The sequence below is a fragment of the Oncorhynchus keta genome, chromosome 26 (genome assembly GCF_023373465.1).
Source record: "Oncorhynchus keta strain PuntledgeMale-10-30-2019 chromosome 26, Oket_V2, whole genome shotgun sequence".
NCBI lineage: Eukaryota > Metazoa > Chordata > Actinopteri > Salmoniformes > Salmonidae > Oncorhynchus > Oncorhynchus keta.
Genome location: NC_068446.1, coordinates 38,529,786 through 38,549,580, shown reverse-complemented (window position 1 = coordinate 38,549,580; position 19,795 = coordinate 38,529,786). Strand labels below are relative to the sequence as shown.

Here is a 19,795-nt window from a genome sequence, read left to right as displayed (position 1 = left end):
TAATTTAATATTCTCATACACACCTTGTTGCCATCGGCTTTCAAGCCTTAATTTCAATAAATCGGCAAGATAAAATGTTCTTAAAAATAGATCATAAAAATATCTATACATCTCAAGATTGTGTCCACAACATTTAACTAATAGTGGTAGTTGTTCTATGCATGTCTCAATAAAACTGTAAGGTAATGGGACCAAGGGGTTCATGATGTTCTGTCTTTCTCTGTTCCCCAAACAAACTTTATGTACACAGTATATTGTGTGATTCATCTTTTTATTACAAAAAAAATGAGTTAGCTGTACATTGCAGTTGCACAATAGAAATAATCCTGTCCTCACCAATGGCTGAAGGAGCACATGAAATCCACATAGGACTTCAATTATCAAAACACACACATATACATACATATATATACACACACACATACATATATATATATATACACATACACATACATATGTGTGTGTATACACACACACACATATATATATATATACACATACATACATACATACATATATATGTGTGTGTATAATATATACACATATGTGTGTGTATAATATACATACATACATACATACATACATACATATAATATATATATATATATACATACATATACACACACACACACACACACACACACACACACATACATACATACATACATACATACATACATACATACATATACATACATACACACACAATTATTGTAGAATCTAGAAAATAGTTTAGACACAATTTATTCTTTGCTATTAGTTAATTGTGGAGTTAATCGTCCAATCCGGTGGTCTCGCCTTGCTGTATTCGCGACGCTATTCTGATGGCTTCTTCCAATGATGGTTGATCACTGAGCTAAAAAAAAACACCATATATTATTAAAAATTAAAGTCTAACATATTTAGCACAAGTTTAATCCATTAATCTCCCCACCACTCAAACCCACTACCATTTCCTCATCAGTATTATTGCTCTTTTGTGTGATTAACGAGCATGACAGGTTGTTATACCAGAGGGATTAGAGAGTGTTTGCATTTTCATTAGCATGACAAGAGGGCAGATCGAAGCAATCAATGGGTTAACAAGCCAGTACATGTATCTGCCCACTTTGGCTGTTACAGAACCCCCTCAGGCAGAACAATGGCTTGCTTTGTTTAACACCTTGTAGCACTGAAGTGATATTAGTCCTAGGGAGCTTTGAACTTCTGAATGATTAACTGTTATTGACTTACTGGCTACGTGATTTCAGTCTAATTTCTCACAACAAATGTTTATTATTATGAACATAACAGGTGTTTATATAAAAACAAACATTTCTATGACAAAGTTTACTGTTGCAATTAATTTAGTTTACTACATATCAACGTTGACATTTTATTTAATTACCAAATGACCCAAAACAGATACAGGGTGGAGCCTGGAGGGTACAAGTGGAAAGAAACACACACTTCGCCAGGGGGACTGGCTTCCTTCTGTACCTTGTGATAAGATTCAGAATGTAGTAAATCATGTCAATTCTAGGTGTTTCCTGGAATGGCAGGAAATACATGTCCCAAACGGCACACTTTATGTTGCACTACTTTTGACCAGAGCCCTGCTAAAAGAAGTGCACTATATAGGGAACAGGGTGCCATTTGAGACACAGCCTGGTAAGCAACAAGCCACTCTGTGGGATCAGCCTACGCAGTAGTGGGCCACAGGGCTAGAGGCAGGTGTCCACTGGACCTCGATTGCATAGAAACCACAGTCCACACATTATGTGACTATAGGCCTTCTTTCATTAAGACAGTTAGGTCAATACCAGAACTGGAGAGTGGTCACCACAACCCTTGGCACACAGCTCTTGCTAAACCCCAATCCAACCCCACCTACCCATCAAGTTCACCTGAGCGTTTAAACAGCCAAACACAGAGGTTGGGTGGGGAGGGATTAGCCAATGGCAAATAGCTCAGGTTTAAATCAGTGCTGATGACTCTTTGTTTGGTCTGAAACTCATGTGAATATCATCAATGGCAGAAATATCAGTTCAATGTGTTCTCATCCGGCAAAACTACGGGGAACAGTCAAACAGAACACATAATTTAAGACGGATACTGAATGAATAGAGCAGGAGCTGTCCCCTTTTCCACATGGAATTCTCTCTCATTCATATATATATATTATATATATATCTGCAACATCAGGTAATGTGAGAACCAAATGTTTGTATAACTAACCCAAGATAACTACTACTTTGGGGCAGAGCCAAGCTAGAGAGATTCTATTGGTGAGTTCTAGCATGTACATGTATATATCCATTACGTAACACCTATTCTGAAGTCCACGCAGTGCAATTACTCAACTCACCCTTGCACTCAAACTAAACAACATAATTTTTTTTTTAGAAACTTTGTCAAAGGGTAAAGGCTAATTAAAAATCAAATAAAAAGTCCACTAACAGATTGTAGTTTTGGGAACAGAACACATTGAGATCAAATGCTTAATGGATGAGAAAATTTGCAGAATGTCAGACAAAATCCATCTCGCTCAATCTTCTCCGGCCACTGGGCTTCCCATCGTCACCATATTTGGTAGTGAGTGGAAATGCCAACCGTATGCTTCAGGTTTATACATCATGTGAAACATCTGTGGTGTTACCTTCCATCACCCAAACCAAGTAGCTAGGTAACATGTTCACCAAGGCTGTGTTTACACAGCCATCTGAAGAACCCAATTCAGGTTATATTCTGATTGACACTCAGTTTTACATGTGACCTCTATCCGATCTGCGTATTCACACGTAGCCTCTCAAACTGAGCAAAGATGCAACGCTAATTTCCTGTCACTGCTCCTTTAAATGTTGGGGTGGTTGTCATGGTAACAGCAGGTAATGTGAAAGATGTGTGTGTGTGTGATATATATATGCATCCAGACTGAGGTCACATTTGAAGCATCAGAATTGTATCAGGATTGAGATTCACATACAAATGCACGTACACAGACAGCCCAATTCTGATCTTTTTCCACTAATTGGTCTTTTGACCAAACAGGTAAGCTCTTTTGCCAATAATTGGCCTTCCTGTGTAAACACAGCCTAAAGATCAGATTCTGTTGTTTTTTTCCATTTACACATTGGGGAAAAGATCAGATAGACCTAGGTATCAGATTTGCCAATACACTAGAATTGGGGTAACTGTGTAAACGCAGCCTAACGAACAACCATAGGCTTCTCATTGTGGCATACCTGTACAGCGATGTGAGTGCCATTGGAAGTAGCCAATAGGGTGACCGGGTGAGGGCTTGAAGACACCACCTGGTGCTCCTGTTCCTGGATAAAATCCACCTCCTCCACTGTCTGGTACGTGGTCATATCTGGGGTCATAATTTGCACCTGCAGAGGACAGAAACACCATTTGAAAAAGAGAATACAGAGTATAAAATATAGAACGCAAAAATCAAGGACACAAAGACTTTGCTCCGAAGTGAGATTGATTAGGCCTCGAAACATTTTGTCCCTAAGTCAAAATAAATCCTGTATTTTGTGCGTTTATTATTATAAATATTGTAGATTACATGTAATTATGCTGTAGTATGTTTTGTTGTTGGTCACTCATGTTTTGAAAATAATATATATATATATTTTTTTTTAAATAAATCCCACATGTATTGGGAGTGTGTAGAATCTTTATTTTCTTTTTGCTGAAGGTATACTTGGTTTACCAACATCTACCCAGAAAAAAAATCGTAGGTACATATATTTCTGTCTTTTCCTAGTACATAGAATGGACATTGGCAGTAGTGCAGATGGGCAGCAACCCAGAATATCATTTTTTTTAAATAACACCCAACTTTACATAAAAATAATTATAACTAAACATTCTTTAATAATTGATAGATACCTGTCCCTCTGTGCCATCCTCTGTCACCATGGTGACAGAATGCCCTTGTGACATCAGCTCATGGGCTGGGATGGTGATGGTGGTACCTTCTTGTGTTACCATGGTAATTGTACCGCCCATCGCTTGCAAATCCGCCTCGGAGATACTGACCTGAAGTATAACAACATCAGCTCGTTTCCTACTACTCCAACCGTCACAACATGCACTCATCAACACACATGTACGAATGGTGTTTCTTCATTTCCTCTATAAAAGAGTTCATGAAAAACAGTTCCTGTTACGTACCCAGCAATGCATTATTTAAGTTTAAAGATCATTCGTTCCAGCGAAAAGACATGAAAAGCAATGAATAATATAAAATCCATCCATATGCAAGGGAGAGAAAGTGAGCCAATAGTAGGGGAAACACTGATGTGTGACATGGATGCTTACCTGCTGTGTTGTTCCATCCTGAGTGACTAGAGACACTTGGTGCTGTTGCCCTAGAACCTCTGGGGTCCCCACAGACACCTGTCCCAACAAGGAGTCGTCCACCTCCACGACAGATGTGTAGGTGACCTCGGGATCATCAATGGCATCTGAATCAGACAGGGAAAACAGGGTCAAGCTTAGAAAACCACAGAATAAATTAATAGGGTCAGGTTTAACGTGTTGATGACAGGTCGTCTGAGATTGAATGAGGGCCAATGAAAGTCATCTCCGTATCCAAGCAATCATTGCAATTTGTCAGCATTCAACATAATTTAAGAAATCAATGATTTCATCATTCGCCATTTCTTTAGAAAGAGGTAAACTGCTATTCTGTCTACTATATGTCACAGCTGAGTACAGAGTACAGTTACTTTTCCCTCTCATTATGTGCACAGGCGTACACACAAACACTGACCTGTGGGTTGCTCAAAGTAGGCCTGGTGCTCCTCTTCGATGGGCTCCGTGTCATTGTGCGCTGTGCGCTTGTGCATAGCCAGGGTGGAGATCTGTTTGTAAGTCTTCCCACAGTAGTTGCAGTTGTAGGGCTTGCAGTGCGTGTGGACCACATGGTGCTTGTACAGGCTGGAGTACTCTGTGAATCGCTTATCACACCCTGGCAGGGTGCACACGTAAGGTTTCTCTCCTGGACACATGGACAGGTACAACACATTGTGATCATTGGGCAAAAAAACAACTCAGTCAAGGTATATTGTGATTGCTTCAAAAAAAAGAACATGACATTTTGGTCCAAAAAGTCTCCATCAGACAGCTCCTTCCTATATGGCCATGTAAATAACATGTAACAAAGAAGCCTAGTATTTTGGTACATGCCTGTATGAATCCTCATGTGGTTCTTGTAGTTGGTGGCACTGGCGAAGGATCGCCCGCAGCTGGGTTCAGCGCAGTAGTACGGCCGCTCTCCGGTGTGCGTGCGGATGTGAACCTTGCGGATGTTGGAGGTGGTGAACGACCGTCCGCAGCCCTCAACAGGACATTTGAATGGCTTCTCTCCTGAAAAACAACACAAGGCAGGACAAACGAGAGTAAGACTACGTCTCAGAATGTACATTAGACATAATGGGGGTTTGAGAGTGAGAAACCTGAGATCTATCAATGGCCTATATTGAAAATAGCAACCTGACCCCAACACAAGGCAGAGGAGACAGTGACAAAGAAAACTCAATGGGTGGAAGAATAAGTGGAACCCATCCTCTTCCTTGTACCAGTGCATTTCTACCGGGAGTGTATTGTACCAGTGCATTTCTACCGGGAGTGTATTGTACCAGTGCATTTCTACCGGGAGTGTATTGTACCAGTGCATTTCTACCGGGAGTGTATTGTACCAGTGTATTGTACCTGTGTGTGTCCGTGTGTGCTTCTGTAGGTCTCCGGATGTTTTGAAAGACTTTTGGCAGTTGATCTCCTGGCAGCGGTAAGGCTTTTCCCCAGTGTGTGTACGCGAGTGACTCTTCAGCCCATACCCTGAAGAGGACAAAACAAGGTGCCAAACAACTTTAGTCTGGAGACAATTTAAACACAAAGAAGAAATCAGCAAGGTTGTATAACCCATGAGAAGAGTTAAAGCCCTCACAGTAGCTTGCTACCTGTAGCAAACTTCTTCCCACAGCCAATGTGGTCACAGATATATGGCTTATCTCCAGTGTGGCATCTCTCGTGTACCTGTGGGGAAACACAAACAAAGCTATATTACAGCAACAGTAAAAACAAACTACACACACACACAAAATACTCTAGCTTTTATTAGAAGAAGAACAAAACTCATTAGAGAAAATATTTGACATAGAGAGGAGAATGGTATTGAGTCAAACACAAGGCCTTGCCTTTAGATGGTGAGCAGTAGTAAAGAGTTTCCCACAGTCCTCGTGGTCACAGTGGAAGGACTTCTCCCCTACGTGTGAAACTCTTCCTGTCCTACCCTCTTGACCCTGGAGAACAATCTGAAGAGAAGAGGAGACATTAGGTCCTCATGACAAACCAGGGTCTTTTGTTCATTAGCCACCAAACAGGAAGAGACCGTACTAAAACACAGAGGATCTACCTGGACTTGTGGAGTAAGATACATACCTTTTTGTTTTCCATTGCAAAATGTTTTCAAAAGTTCTTTGTTGCGTGCCAGTTTAGGGTTAAAACAAAACATGTGAAACATCTGGGTGCGAGGGTTGAAAAAACATGCTCTAATGAACATTATCCAGCTGAGTGACAGTACCTGCATGTGGATGCCATTATCAGTCTCCTCTCGGCCAAACAGCCCACTCTCTAAATTCTCCACCTGGCAAACAAGCAAATTAAATGCATCATTATATAGTGCTTCTGAATGAGACTCTCTTCACAGCAATACTGCAGCCCATAACCTTGAGTCCTCAAACTCTACTCTGGACCTCAAATCCAGTTCCACTGCATACTTTCATTGTTCCCCTCTAATAAAGGGACTGACTTAGACCTGGGACAACAGGTGTGTGCAATTAATTGCAAGGTAGAAACAGAAAACCATTAGACTCTGGACCTCGTAGGTAAGAGTTGGGTACCCCTGCCCTATAGTAACATGGTACATTCTCTACTCCCACCCAGCTTTAATGTGTGCAGAAATAAGGGAAGGAACCAAATACTTTGTCAACCAGTCTTTTCATGACCATGTTGCAGAGCAAAGCAGAGGTGACATGTTTAGTATCCATGTCTATATGAATAAATCTATACTTCCCTCTATGGCTCTGGGTTTAGATATCACACTACCTTGGTGGTGTACTGCTCCAGCACACTGATGGTCTCCGGGTCTATGCCCCCGTCTGTCTGCAGGTCGGAGATGGTGCCATCGGCCTGAATGGCCAGGATGGTGTTGGACTGGGGCATGTGCACCGTGTGCTGGATGTATGCCGTGCTGCCGTCCTCCAGCTGCACCGCCTGCAAACTACTCTGTTCATATGTCTCTGAGGAGGTATCAGGAGAAAGGTTAAACGTGACCAATGTGGCCCCTAGTCACTACTCCCCTAGGTATTCTTGTACAGCCGAGATTGAATTTGAGGCAAAAAATATCACATGGCCTAACAAAGAGAAAGGTGTCACTTCTATCCTATTGCTAATGATAAATAATTATACCTAAACCTAATGCCAATCCAAGAGAAGAAATAAAGAGAGACCAGACAGAATCTGGCCTACATCCTTGATGAACAACAACATTTACCTTTGGGTGCATGAATGTAGGCTGTTGTTCCATCTTCTAGCTGGACAGCCTGTCCATCTTCAAGTTGCAAACTGTCTCCTCCTACAACATAAACATGCAATACACATGGTAGTCACTAAAAATGCATTATACACAAACATCTGTCAACGAAACACAGATGTTATCCAGGTTATGCCAGAGAAGCTCAGGTCAAAAATCAAATGTTTATTTTCACATGCATCGTAAACAACAGGTGTAGACTAACAGTGAAATGGTTACTCACGGGCCCTTCCCAACAATGGAGGTAAAAGTACATGTAAGAGTCTGGTTCATTTCCTTCACCTGATTTTGGCATGGACATATGCTGGACGTATGCAGTAGACCCATCCTCCAGTTGGATGACCTGTCCGTCCATTAGCTGTCCATCTGAAAAGGAAACTACTCCTCTCAATTAGACTGAACTCTAATCAGAGCTGTCACTGAGCCACAACATACTTGTCTCAGAAGCCCCTACTAAGCACAGATCTAGGATTAGCTTACTCCCTTCCCTTATCTTTACCATAGAGGATAAGACCTTGCATTTGTACATAGAGAAGACCTGAGGCAAATGTGGACATTTTTGCTTTTCTCTCACCTCACTGATAATGATATGAGAGAGTGATGCACGCTTACCTTTGTGGTCATGCTGTATGTATGCTGTGGAGCCGTCGGCAAGGGTTACCGCCTGTAGACTCACTGTGTCCATATGATCGCCGTCTATATAGGATCATAACAGTCAGTATTAACGTACTCAACTAAGAGCTGGTCGAGACACGATAATAATTGTTGTGGTGCACTTTTTCTATTAGGCAGTATGTTACTTTTAATTAGGTCCCACGTTGAGTTCTAAAACCCATCTACATATGTTGATATAGTGGAATGACAGTGTTGATACACATAGTAGTTATACTGTGGGAATATGAAAGCTATTTTCCTAACCCAGTCTTGGGATATAAACAAAGTACCAAGCTTGCTGTAGTATTTTACTTTGAACTGTGATACATACATCTAATTATGTTCTCTGACCACTTCCCATTAGTAGTTGGTTTGACCCTTTGACCTCCCGTGTTGGGTTAGGACCCCGACAGAGCTCACCTGCCACGGTCACTGCCTCGGCCAGACAGAGGGTCACCTGCTGGCCGTCTGCATCCTGGAACTCTGCCATCGCCTGGGAGTCACGGTTTATCTGGGCTAAGAGCATGTCTCAACCTACTCAAACAAACAGGACAAAAAAACAAACAGGATTCAAGATGTCTCTGGTTCTGAATTTAGAGAACTTAACTTGAAAACCTAAAATCTGAGAAGTTGAATATATGAAACTTTGGTCAATTTGAAATTATAGTTTTGTAAACTTGATACACAGATGAAAAAAATGTAAATATATACCATGTTGAAACTGAATATATAAATATTGAATTTGAATTTTCAATTAAATTGAATTTGAAAACAATGCAATGCTCAATTCAGTTTCAAATTATGAAATACAAGTTTAATTTAATTATTTAATTTGTGCATAAAAAAAGGGGCCTCACAATCACATCACTGTATTTTATTTGCATTCAAAATGCCGTATTTAAAAATGGAGTTGTATTCATTGTCCGTAGCTAATGCCTGCCCATACCATAACCCCAACATGGAGCACTACCTTCACCAAACCGTTCGCCCACACGACGCCATACATATGGTCTGCGGTTGTGAGGCCGGTTAGACGTACTTCCAAATTCTCTTAAAACAACACTGGAGGCGGCTTATGGTAGAGAAATGAAAAATGTTTTATTTGATACATTTAGGATCCCCATTAGCCGACTCCAATGGCAACAGTCTTACTTGGGTCCGACAACAACAAAAAAACATTACAGACAAAAAGACTTTACAATTTACATACATTGAAAAAACATTAACGTGTAGTGTGTGTGCATCTATCAGTTACACATACTTGTCAGTACATAGACACAAGTAGATTACACGGGGGAAAGGCATTGTGCCGTGAGGAGTTGCTTTATTTGTTTTTTGAAACAAGGTTTGCTGTTCCCTTGCACTATATAAGATGGGAGTTTCATGCATTAATGGCTCTGTATAATACTTACTGCATGTTTCCTTGAATTTGTTCTGGACTGTGAAAAGTCCCCTGGTGGCACATCTGGTGGGGTGTGTATGTCAGTGCTGTGTGTAAGTTGACTATGCAAACTATTTGGAATTTCCAGCACATTAATGTTTCTTATAAAACGAGAAGTAACGCCGTCTTTCCTCAACTCTTACCCAAGAGAGACTGGCATGCATAGTATAAATATTAGCTCTCTGATTACAATGAAGAGCAAGACGTGTGGCTCTGTTCTGGGCCAGCTGCAGCTTAACTAAGTCTTTCTTCGCACCACTTAACTGGACAATAATTAAGATACAAAAAAAGCCTGCAGGACTTGCTTTGTGGAGTGTGGTGTCAAAAAAGCAGAGCCTTTCCCCATCTTTACAACCATTGAATCTATATGTTTTGACAATGATTGTAAACTATCTAAGGTAACGCCAAGTAATTTAGTCTCCTCAACACCATTCATTACCAGATTCAGCTAAGTTCTAGAACTTATGGAATAACTTGTACCAAAAACAATGCTCTTAGTAGAGATGTTCAAGACCAGTTTATTATTAACACTAGCATTCAATTCTCTGGCAACAACTCTGGTGGACATTCCTGCAGACATCTGTGGCATTGTGTTGTGACAAAACTACACATTTTAGAGAGTGGCCTTTTGTTCCAGCACAAGATGCACGTGTGTAATTATCATGCTGTTCAATCAGCTTCTTGATATGCCACACCTGTCTGGTGGATGGATTATTTTGGCAAAGGAGAAATCCTCACTAACAGGGATATAAACAAATGTGTGCACAGAATGAGAGATAAGCTTTTTGTGCGTATGTAACATTTCTGGGATCTTTTATTTCAGCTACTGAAACATGGGACCAACACTTTACATGTTGCATTTATATTTTTGTTCGGTATACTATGTGCTAGATGCCTTGCTTAAGATTGATGATTAAAAACCACCCCGATTGCTGAATCATTAACCCATATTTTCAACCTGACGATTATATCTGGTACTATCCCCAAGGTTTGGAAGGCGGCCCATGTTCTCCCCCTTCACAAAAGGTGGTGACCTAAATGATTATTAAATCACTCTGCTCCTAAAATGTTCTTGCTGAGCGAAAATATTTGAATCCTTGATTAATTCTCAGCTAAGATCTTTCCTATCTTGAAATGTAAATCAGTCTGCATCCCTAGTTATAAATGTGGTTAACTGTATGGATAAAAAGCAACATTGACAAGTCAATGAAGAGGGCAGCACAAAGGCTTTTGATACTGTTGATCACACACTGCAAATTCAAAAGGCAGTCCTAAAATTGGCCTAGACCAGGCTGCATGTAAATGGTTTAAAAATGACTTGACAGATAGACCTCATTGTGTATCTATCGATGGTGTTAAATCAGGTTTCCTGGATATTACCAAAGGTGTCCCGCTGGTGTCGATTCTGGGTCCTGTACTTTTTACAGCTTAAATGAACAATATCGCCTTGTCTGTAAAAAATAGAAAATAACCTGCACTTATATGCCGATGATACTGTTGTGTATGCCATTGCCCCCACAGGTGACCAGGCTCTATAGTCTACCCTCATTGTATTACAGAAAAACTTTATAGACCTGAAAATAGTACTGAATGCAGGTAAAACTAAGTACGTGTTGTTCTCTGGAGCACATAAAAATAACTATGATGATTTAAGCTGATGTACTTTGGATGGTGTCCATATCGATCCGATCGTGTTCCTGCTTAGAAATATCTGGACATATGGATAGATGAAACGCTGTCTTTTAAAAAGAATATTGATGAGTTAGTTAAGAAGCTAAGAATAAAAATGGGCTTCTTCTATAGAAATAGGTCCGGCCTCTAGCTAAATATTAGAAAGCAGATTATTCAGTCAACGGTCCTAGACTGTGAATGTGTTTGTTTTTAAGAGCCTGTAAGTAAGCATTTCACTGTAAGGTTTACACCCGTTGTATTCGGCTCACGTGACAAATAAACTTCGATTTGAATTTTTGTGCCCGTGTTTTTCTTTCTGCTCGCTCTTTGTATTTACATTGATGTGTATTTTCTGCTATTCAGGGCTCATCTGTAAAAGAGACCTTGGTCACAGTATGACTCTCTGATAGAATAAAAAGGTTCAATAAAATACTAAAAATATCTAGGGCAAAAAGATGTAGCGACAGCCATTGACACTACATACACAAAATATGACGATGCCTTTCAATTATGTAGGCAACGCTACGCACATTTAAGTTACATTCCCTTTACAAGTCAGAATGTTGCATACACTTCAGTTGAACTTACTCTACCAATTATCCATGTTGTTGGTCCTTCACTTGGTTGACATTTTAGACAAAATATCCCCAGGAAAGTGTTATTTAGCTAACTTCAAAACGATGGTCTCGGTATGTGGCAATAAAGATGTGTTTGCTTGTGACCAAAGGCATGTGCACAAGATGGAAGAACATGCACCGACACATGCATGTAAGCAAAGTCTGCAGGTGTTTACATGGTTCTGCACATGTACCAGGTGATATCAAGTTCAACGACAGTATCGGTGTTATGATACTGATGATTTCTCACCATAGATGGAACGTTAGTTTCTACCGTTGTAGTTAGATGGAGTTGGCCTAAAGCTCTATCCAGTGGTCTTATCAGGGACAACTGTTGTTGACAACTGTAGCATGGTAGCTAAGCCTAAACCGCTATTTTAATTTAATTCACCTAACCTACTGCATTAGTTCTCCTAACCTGCCAAGTTAATTATTTCAACCTGTTACGTAAACAACCCATCTCTGGCAATAAATTATCAGTATCCTGAGTGGCGCAGCGGTATCTCAATGCAAGAGGTGTCACTACAGTCCCTGGGTCGAATCTAGGCTGTATCACATCCAGCCGTGACTGGGAGTTCCATAGGACGGTGCACAATTGGCCCAGTGTCATCCAGGTATGGCTGTCATTACAAATCAGAATTTGCTCTTAACTGACTTACCTAGTTAAATAAAGGTTCAATGTAAAAAATATTGTAAAAAATCAATACGCATCTAAAACTTCAGGTAAGCAATACTTCACTGTGGAAGTGTCTCAAAGACCAACCACACATACAACCTGTAACAGAGTAAGTGCAAATGTTATTTTATTCAGCATTCGGTCTTGTAAAGAAAACGTTGACGACTTTAAATGGCTATGTATATTAATTATTGGTATACACGTTTGATTTATTAGGCAACATACACTACTAACTTTATTTGGTAAAATGACTTGCAAGCTTGAGACAGACGCGTTGTTACAAATGTTGCAACTTCTAAACTGTCATGTGCCAGATAACTAGGAAAGTTTTTCCCTACGAGTACTAGACCCACTGAGGGTGTTTGCCCTAGCCACAGCGGGTACTTCGACATGAGTCCATAGGCCTGCTGGTAAAATGCACATGAGGGAATACTCCGGGCAGAGAAATTAAATTGGTGGTACAGTAACCTTAAAACGTTGGGAACAACTGAGTTAGAAGACTGCACACGAGTTAACGATACATAAAGATAATCTGTGTTAAGACAAACCGCATTTCATCAAGTGATAGCCTAGCCTAAATTTGTTGAATTGGAGTATCCCAATAGGCTACATTGACTGTTACACAACCAGCTGTGTAGCCGAACAATAATTCGTCGCTTTATAGGAACACTATAGTGGGTTGCACACGTAGCTGATAATGCACTCAGGCAACAAGAAAATCTATTGGCTAGCTAATTCAGTTTAAGAATGATTGTTCTTTGACATTCAATTTTATTGTAAAGCAGGTTTCTCCCGTCCCTCATTTACAGTCCCTGTTGTAGTTCTTCTCAGAGATGACTGTGGGAATAATGCACACTGGGTAAAAAAAAATACCCAATTTATATACTAACCTCTGCAATTTTCCAACAATCCCTCCGTTCGACCACCATGCATCAGTGCAGGAAACGTTATGAGAGCATTTTGCACCCGGGAACATGTATGAAGAAAAGCCGTTGCAACAAAGACCAACCCCAACTGAATTACCACCATTCTATTGGTTGTCTACACCTCAATGGTGGTCTTCCCATTGGCCACATACCAGCTAAACCTTCGCAATTTCAGGTAATATTTTCACTATACACGTTCATGGGCCCCTAGCAGGCGCCATTATGTGTATTGTTTGTGGCGTTTGACTAAATGTTATTTTTAACGTTACAAAACGGTTGACGCTTTGCATTTTACGTAACATGTAACTAGATCGTTATGAGCCTTTCTAATTTCTGTCTTATGTCATACAGCTGAGATCAAATTAGTCTGTAATTGTTCCATGTAAACAACATTTACTGGGAAATGTCGAGCATCCATGTTGAAAACAAGGTTGTGTGGGGAAAAAATGGGGGTATGTGGGCAATGCAGTGAACTGAGCTCGTGACGGCTGAGTATTGATGCAGACATGATAACGTGACCTTTATGCAAGCTTATTGTATATCTGACTTAATGAAACAGAATTACCCTACAAAAGGTAACGTATAAGTTGGATATATAAGGGCTCATTTGTAACACTCATTTGTAATTTATATTGTCTATTTTTAGGCCATGGCTACATATACTGAGTTTTCACCCACGCCCACCTAAGGAAAATCAAATATTTGTGTGTGTGAAATATCACAGATAAAGTTTTTGTTTTTTTGTGGGGGGTCTTATTACACTATAGACAAGTTACTTTAACAAATTTTGTAGAAAATTCTGATGTGGCAGGTAGCCTAGTGGTTAGAACTTTGTGCCAGTAACCGAAAGGTTGCTAGATCGAATCCCTGACCTGACAAGGTCCAAATCTGTCACTCTGCCCCTGAACAAGTCACTATTCCTAGGCCATCATTGTAAATAAGAATTTGTTTTAACTGACTTGCCTAGTTAAATAAAATGTTATATAATATTGTAAATCAATTTGAAAAATGCATTTATTTTAAATTGTATTTTTTTCTTAATGCTAATGATCCGGATCATTTTCTGCGCATGCACTTTATCTAACATAGCTGCTGCTAAGTGTCAGTATATCCATAATCTTTGCTAACGCTGAGCTAACCAACATTTTTTTTTTTGGGGGGGGGGGCCATTAAACAACTAATTGACCAACGTTGGTCCAATTACTTGAATTCCATTTAGGTAGGTTTTTTTGTGAGCCCAACCTGTGGTTTCTTTAGAGAGAAATCAGATCATTCACGAGAGAAATTAAGTCAAGTTTTAATCCCGCAGGTGAAGATGTGGACCTGACAGGACAATGGAATATTTTCCATGTTTTGTCAATTTAACATTGAACATGTTTGGCTAGGGGAATTTCCATTATTAAAAAGCTTGAATCATTCTGAACCACGATGATGCAGCCTGTCTTTGCCTTATTTCTGAACAGCTGAAATAAAAACCCTGCATCTATTTGAACAAACAGTGCATTTGAAAAGTATACAGACCCCTTGACTTTTTTCATATTTTGTTATGTTACAGCCTTATTCTAAAATGTATTAAATTGTTTTCCCCCCTCAATCTACACAAAATACCCCATAATGACAAAGAAAAAACTGAAATATCACATTTACATAAGTCTTCAGACCCTTTACTCAGTACGTTGTTGAAGCACCTTTGGCAGCGATTACACCCTTGAGTCTTCTTGGGTATGACACCGCTGCCCAGCTATTTTCAGGTTTCTCCAGAGATGTTAGATTGGGTTCAAGTCCCGGCTCTGGCTGGGCCACTCAAGGACATTCAGAGACTTGTCCCGAAGCAACTCCTGCGTTGTCTTGGTTGTGTGCTTAGGGTCGTTGTCCTGTTAGAAGGTGAACCTTCACCCCAGTCTGAGGTCCTTAGCGCTCTGGAGCATGTTTTCATCAATGATCTCTCTCTACTTTGATCGGTTTATCTTTCCCTCGAGCCTGACTAGTCTCCCAGTCCCTGAAAAACATCCCCATACAGGGGTGGGCAACTCCAGTCCTCGAGGGCCTGATTGGCATCACACTTTTTCCTCCATCCCAAGCAAACACAGCTGATTAATCAAATGACATACTAAACTGAAGAGCATGATTAGGTCATTATTAGAGTCTGGTGTGTTAGCTGGGGCAAAACCGACACCAATTTGGCCATCGAGGACTGGAATTACAAACCCCTGCATAGCATGATGCTGCCACCATGCTTCACCGTACAGATGGTGCCAGGTTTCCTCCAGACATGACGCTTGGCATTCAGGCCAAAGAGTTCAATCTTGGTTTCATCAGACCAGAGAATCTTGTTTCTCATGGTCTGAGAGTCCTTTAGGTGTCTTTTGGCAAACTCCAAGTGGGCTGTCATGTGCCTTTTGCTGAGGAGTGGCTTCTGTCTGGCCACTCTACCATAAAGGCCTGATTTGTGGAGTGCTGCAGAGCTATTTATCCTTCTGGAAGGTTATCCCATCTCCACAGTGGAACTCTGGAGCTCTGTCAATGACTATTGGGTTCTTGGTCACCTCCCTGACCAAGGCCCTTCTCCCACGATTGCTCAGTTTGGCCGGGCAGACAGCTCTAGGAAGAGTCTTGGTGGTTCCAAACTTCTTCTATTTAAGAATGATGGAGGCCAATGTGTTCATGGGGACATTCAATGCTGCATACATTTTTTTGTATCCTTCCCCAGATCTGTGCCGACACAATCCTGTCTCGGTGCTTTAGGAACAATTGCTTTGACCTAATGGCTTGGTTTTTGCTTTGACATGCACTGTCAACTGTGGGACCTTATATAGATAGACAGGTGTGTGCCTTTCCAAATCATGTCCAATTCAATTTACCACAGGTGGACAATTGTGCACCGTCCTATGGAACTCTCAATTCAATTTACCACAGGTGGACACCAATCAAGTTGTAGAAAACATCTCAAGGATGATCAATGTAAACAATATGCACCTGAGCTCAATTTTGAGTCTCATTGCGAAGGTTCTGAATACTTTTGTAAATAAGGAATTTCTGTTTTTATACATTTGCTAACATTTCTACAAACCTGTTTTCACTTTGTCATTATGGTGTACTGTGTGTAGATTGATGAGGATTTTTTTTTTTTTTAATCAATTTTAGAGTAAGGCTGTAATATACATTTTTTGGGGGGGAAAGTCAAGGGATCTAAATACTTTCAGAATGCACTGTATTTGCAAATACATGTATCTTAATTAAATACGTGTTAAAAAATAGAAGTATTTTATCATACAAAAAAAAATTGTAATAGTGTTTTGTAATTTTTGCCTATTCCTGTGTGTTCCTCCATTTCCTGATTGAGTATAGTAACAGTTGAATTTGCATACACGTAGGCTTCAGTAAGTGTGAAGGCCTATGTGTGTGAAAGAGAACAAATGCATGTGTTGTACTTGCATCTACACTCTTAAAAATAAAGGTACATTTGAACCTAACAAGGTTCTTGAGAGCGATAGCATAGGGGAACCATTTTAAGAGTCTCTGAAGAACCATACATGGGATAGTTATTTGAAGAACCATAAAAAAAATCTCAAACCAGAAACATTTCGGCCCTCCGGGACCGGAATTCAATCGCCTTATTTGTATATTTCCCAGGGTGCTTTTCGAGTGAATTTTAGAATTGCCAGAACCAACCATGTTTGTTGGTTGTTGCATTCTTTCATTTTCAGACCTGTGATCTTCACCAAATGAGATCATAAGTGAATATATTGTCATTCAAATTAAATGGAAGACAATACAATACATTTTTCATAAGGCCTTATTTTGAGGGCCTAGTTTTACCCTAATACAGTGGCCTAAAACTCATAGTTTACAGGCCACATAAGGCCTGCAAGTCACATTAGGCTGCATTGTAAAGTAATTAGGGGTGACAATACCAGTATTGCAATATATATATTCAAAAAAAGAATGAAAACACGAAGCAGACCGAACTCTTTGGTCAATTCCCACGGGGGACAAGTACAGAAAAAAGAGTATGTAAATGTATCCACTCACTACTGTAAGTCGCTTTGGGTGAGAGTATCTGCTAAAATGTAAAAATGTTTTTTTTTTTTTGTAGCAGCTGCACCACATTATGGAGAGGAGGTTGCTGGAAGCCAACCTGTTGCAAGGCAGGCTGAACAATCGAGGAGTGAAACTTACTAACAATGGCATCGTGCTGAGACGTGGTCTTTATCTCCACTCACAGGAGGACCTTATACACAAAGATTGTTATATCTAACTCATAATTTATGTACAAAACATTATGAACACCTGCTCTTTCCATGACATGAATTGACCAGGTGAAATATATGATCCCTTATTGAAGTCACTTGTTAAATCCACTTCAATCAGTGTAGATGAAGGGGAGGAGAGTTTAATCTCTACGGGATTGTAGAGACCCCCCCACGGGACGGTTGTGCTAATGTGATAAGCATGAGGTTGTAAGTAACAAAAACATTTCCCAGGACACAGATATATCTGATAGGGGCAGAAAGCTTAAATTCGTGTTAATCTAACTGCACTGTCCAATTTACAGTAGCTATTACAGTGAAAGAATACCATGCTATTGTTTGAGGGGAGTGCACAATTATGAACTTAAAAATGTATTAATAAACCAATTAGGAACATTTGGGCAGTCTTGATACAACATTTGACAGATGAGCAATGGTTCATTGGATCAGTCTAAATCTTTATTTTACATACACTGCTGCCAAAATCTAAATTGTGCCTGAGCTGGAATAATACATATGGCCTTTCTCTTTTGCATTTCAAAGATGTAAAAATAAAAAATAAATCAATTTTTTTTCTTTGTATTATCTTTTACCAGATCTAATGTGTTATATTCTCCTACATGAATTTCACATTTCCACAAACTTCAATGTGTTTTCTTACAAATGGTATCAAGAATATGCATATCCTTCCCTCAGGTCCTGAGCTACAGGCAGTAAGATTTGGGTATGTCATTTTAGGCGATTTTGTTTTTTAAAGGGTCCGATCCTTTTCAAGGATTTCTAAGCCTTGAGACAGTTGAGATATAGATTGTATGTGTACTATTCAGAGGGTGAATGGGTAAGAAAAATATTTAAGTGCCTTTAAATTACGTATGGTAGTAGGTGCCGGGCACACCGGATTGTGTCATGAACTGCAACACTGCTGAGTTTTTCACGCTCAACTATTTCCCATGTGTATCAAGAATGGTCCACCACCCAAAGGAAATCCAGCCAACTGTGGGAAGCATTGGAGTCAACATGGGTCAGCAAACAAGGTCCTCAGGACCCCAAGGTGTACTTGATGATTTGTTGATTATTTTAATTAACTGTGTAGTACTAGGTCAAAAATGTACACCCATGTCTGATTCTTGAACTGTACTAGAAGTGGAGGAAAGGAATGTCTACCCTTCTCTTCTTCCCATCCTCTCTCCTTCATACATAGCATCTCCATGGGACTGGAGTCACTGGACAGCCACCCTAGGACACTGACACTTTCCAGAGCAATACAAGACAGTTCAGTCTTACAACCTTGTGATCATTACAAACCAAAACACTGTGCCCAAAATGGCAGTTCCCTCCATCTCTGTTGTTCACTGCAGTAATGAACCAGATATTCCACTGTGACTGCTGAATTATACATAAAGGGCAGAGATCTATTCAAAAGGCACACGCACAAACAGTACCTCACGTGTACCTGCTCGAACATCTCATTCCAAAATCCTGGGCATACGGAGTTCGCTACACTAAACTCAGCAAAAAAAAGAAACATCCCTTTTTCAGGACTCCAGTCTTTCAAAGATAATTTGTAAAAATCCAAATAACTTCACAGATCTTCATTGTAAAGGGTTTAAACACTGTTTCCCATGCTTGTTCAATGACCCATAAACATTGAATGAACATGCACCTGTGGAATGGTCGTTAAGACACTAACACCTTCAGACGGTAGGCAATTAAGGTCACAATTATGAAAACTTAGGACACTAAAGAGGCCTTTCTACTGACTCAGAAAAACGCCAAAAGAAAGATTCCCAGGGTCCCTGCTCATCTGCGTGAACATGCCTTAGGCATGCTGCAAGGAGGCATGAAGACTGCAGATGTGGCCAGGGCAATAAGTTGCAATGTCCATACTACGAGACACCTAAGACAGCGCCACAGAGAGACAGGACGGACAGCTGATCGTCCTCGCAGTGGCAGACCATGTGTAACAACACCG

At 40.2% G+C, this 19,795-nt stretch overlaps 1 protein-coding gene and 1 long non-coding RNA gene across 4 annotated transcripts; one reads left to right on the top strand and one right to left on the bottom strand.

Moving 5' to 3' along the window:
* Positions 1-616: 616 nt before the first annotated feature.
* On the bottom strand, positions 617-13,679 carry znf143b (zinc finger protein 143b). 3 transcript variants are annotated; one of them, XM_035737900.2, is made up of 16 exons: positions 13,538-13,679; positions 8,663-8,776; positions 8,201-8,284; positions 7,871-7,966; positions 7,550-7,627; positions 7,102-7,295; positions 6,578-6,640; positions 6,192-6,308; positions 5,955-6,030; positions 5,707-5,832; positions 5,182-5,361; positions 4,766-4,993; positions 4,312-4,457; positions 3,880-4,029; positions 3,225-3,371; positions 617-856 (listed from the first exon to the last, which is right to left on the bottom strand). In XM_035737900.2, exons 2-16 carry the CDS (start codon positions 8,766-8,768, stop codon positions 773-775), a joined length of 1,875 nt encoding a protein of 624 aa, XP_035593793.1. In that variant the 5' UTR covers positions 8,769-8,776; positions 13,538-13,679; the 3' UTR covers positions 617-772. The 3 variants fall into 3 exon arrangements, with proteins under 3 accessions (XP_035593793.1, XP_035593792.1, XP_035593795.1); XM_035737899.2 differs by having other exon boundaries at positions 618-856; positions 7,550-7,630; XM_035737902.2 differs by lacking the exons at positions 617-856; positions 3,225-3,371 and having other exon boundaries at positions 3,996-4,125; positions 7,550-7,630.
* Positions 13,613-18,415, top strand: LOC127912075 (uncharacterized). Its single transcript, XR_008080510.1, has 2 exons — positions 13,613-13,748; positions 17,670-18,415. It is a non-coding gene; the product is annotated as an uncharacterized LOC127912075 (long non-coding RNA).
* Positions 18,416-19,795: the final 1,380 nt, after the last annotated feature.

Coding starts and splice junctions, on each gene's coding strand:
- znf143b (XM_035737899.2), bottom strand. CDS start 8,768: ATGCTCTTAGCCCAGATAAACCGTGACTCCCAGGCGATGGCAGAGTTC. Junction 7,296..7,549: donor CTACATTCATGCACCCAAAG/GTAAATGTTGTT, acceptor ATACCTCCTCAG/AGACATATGAACAGAGTAGT. Junction 6,031..6,191: donor CTACTGCTCACCATCTAAAG/GCAAGGCCTTGT, acceptor GTTTCCCCACAG/GTACACGAGAGATGCCACAC.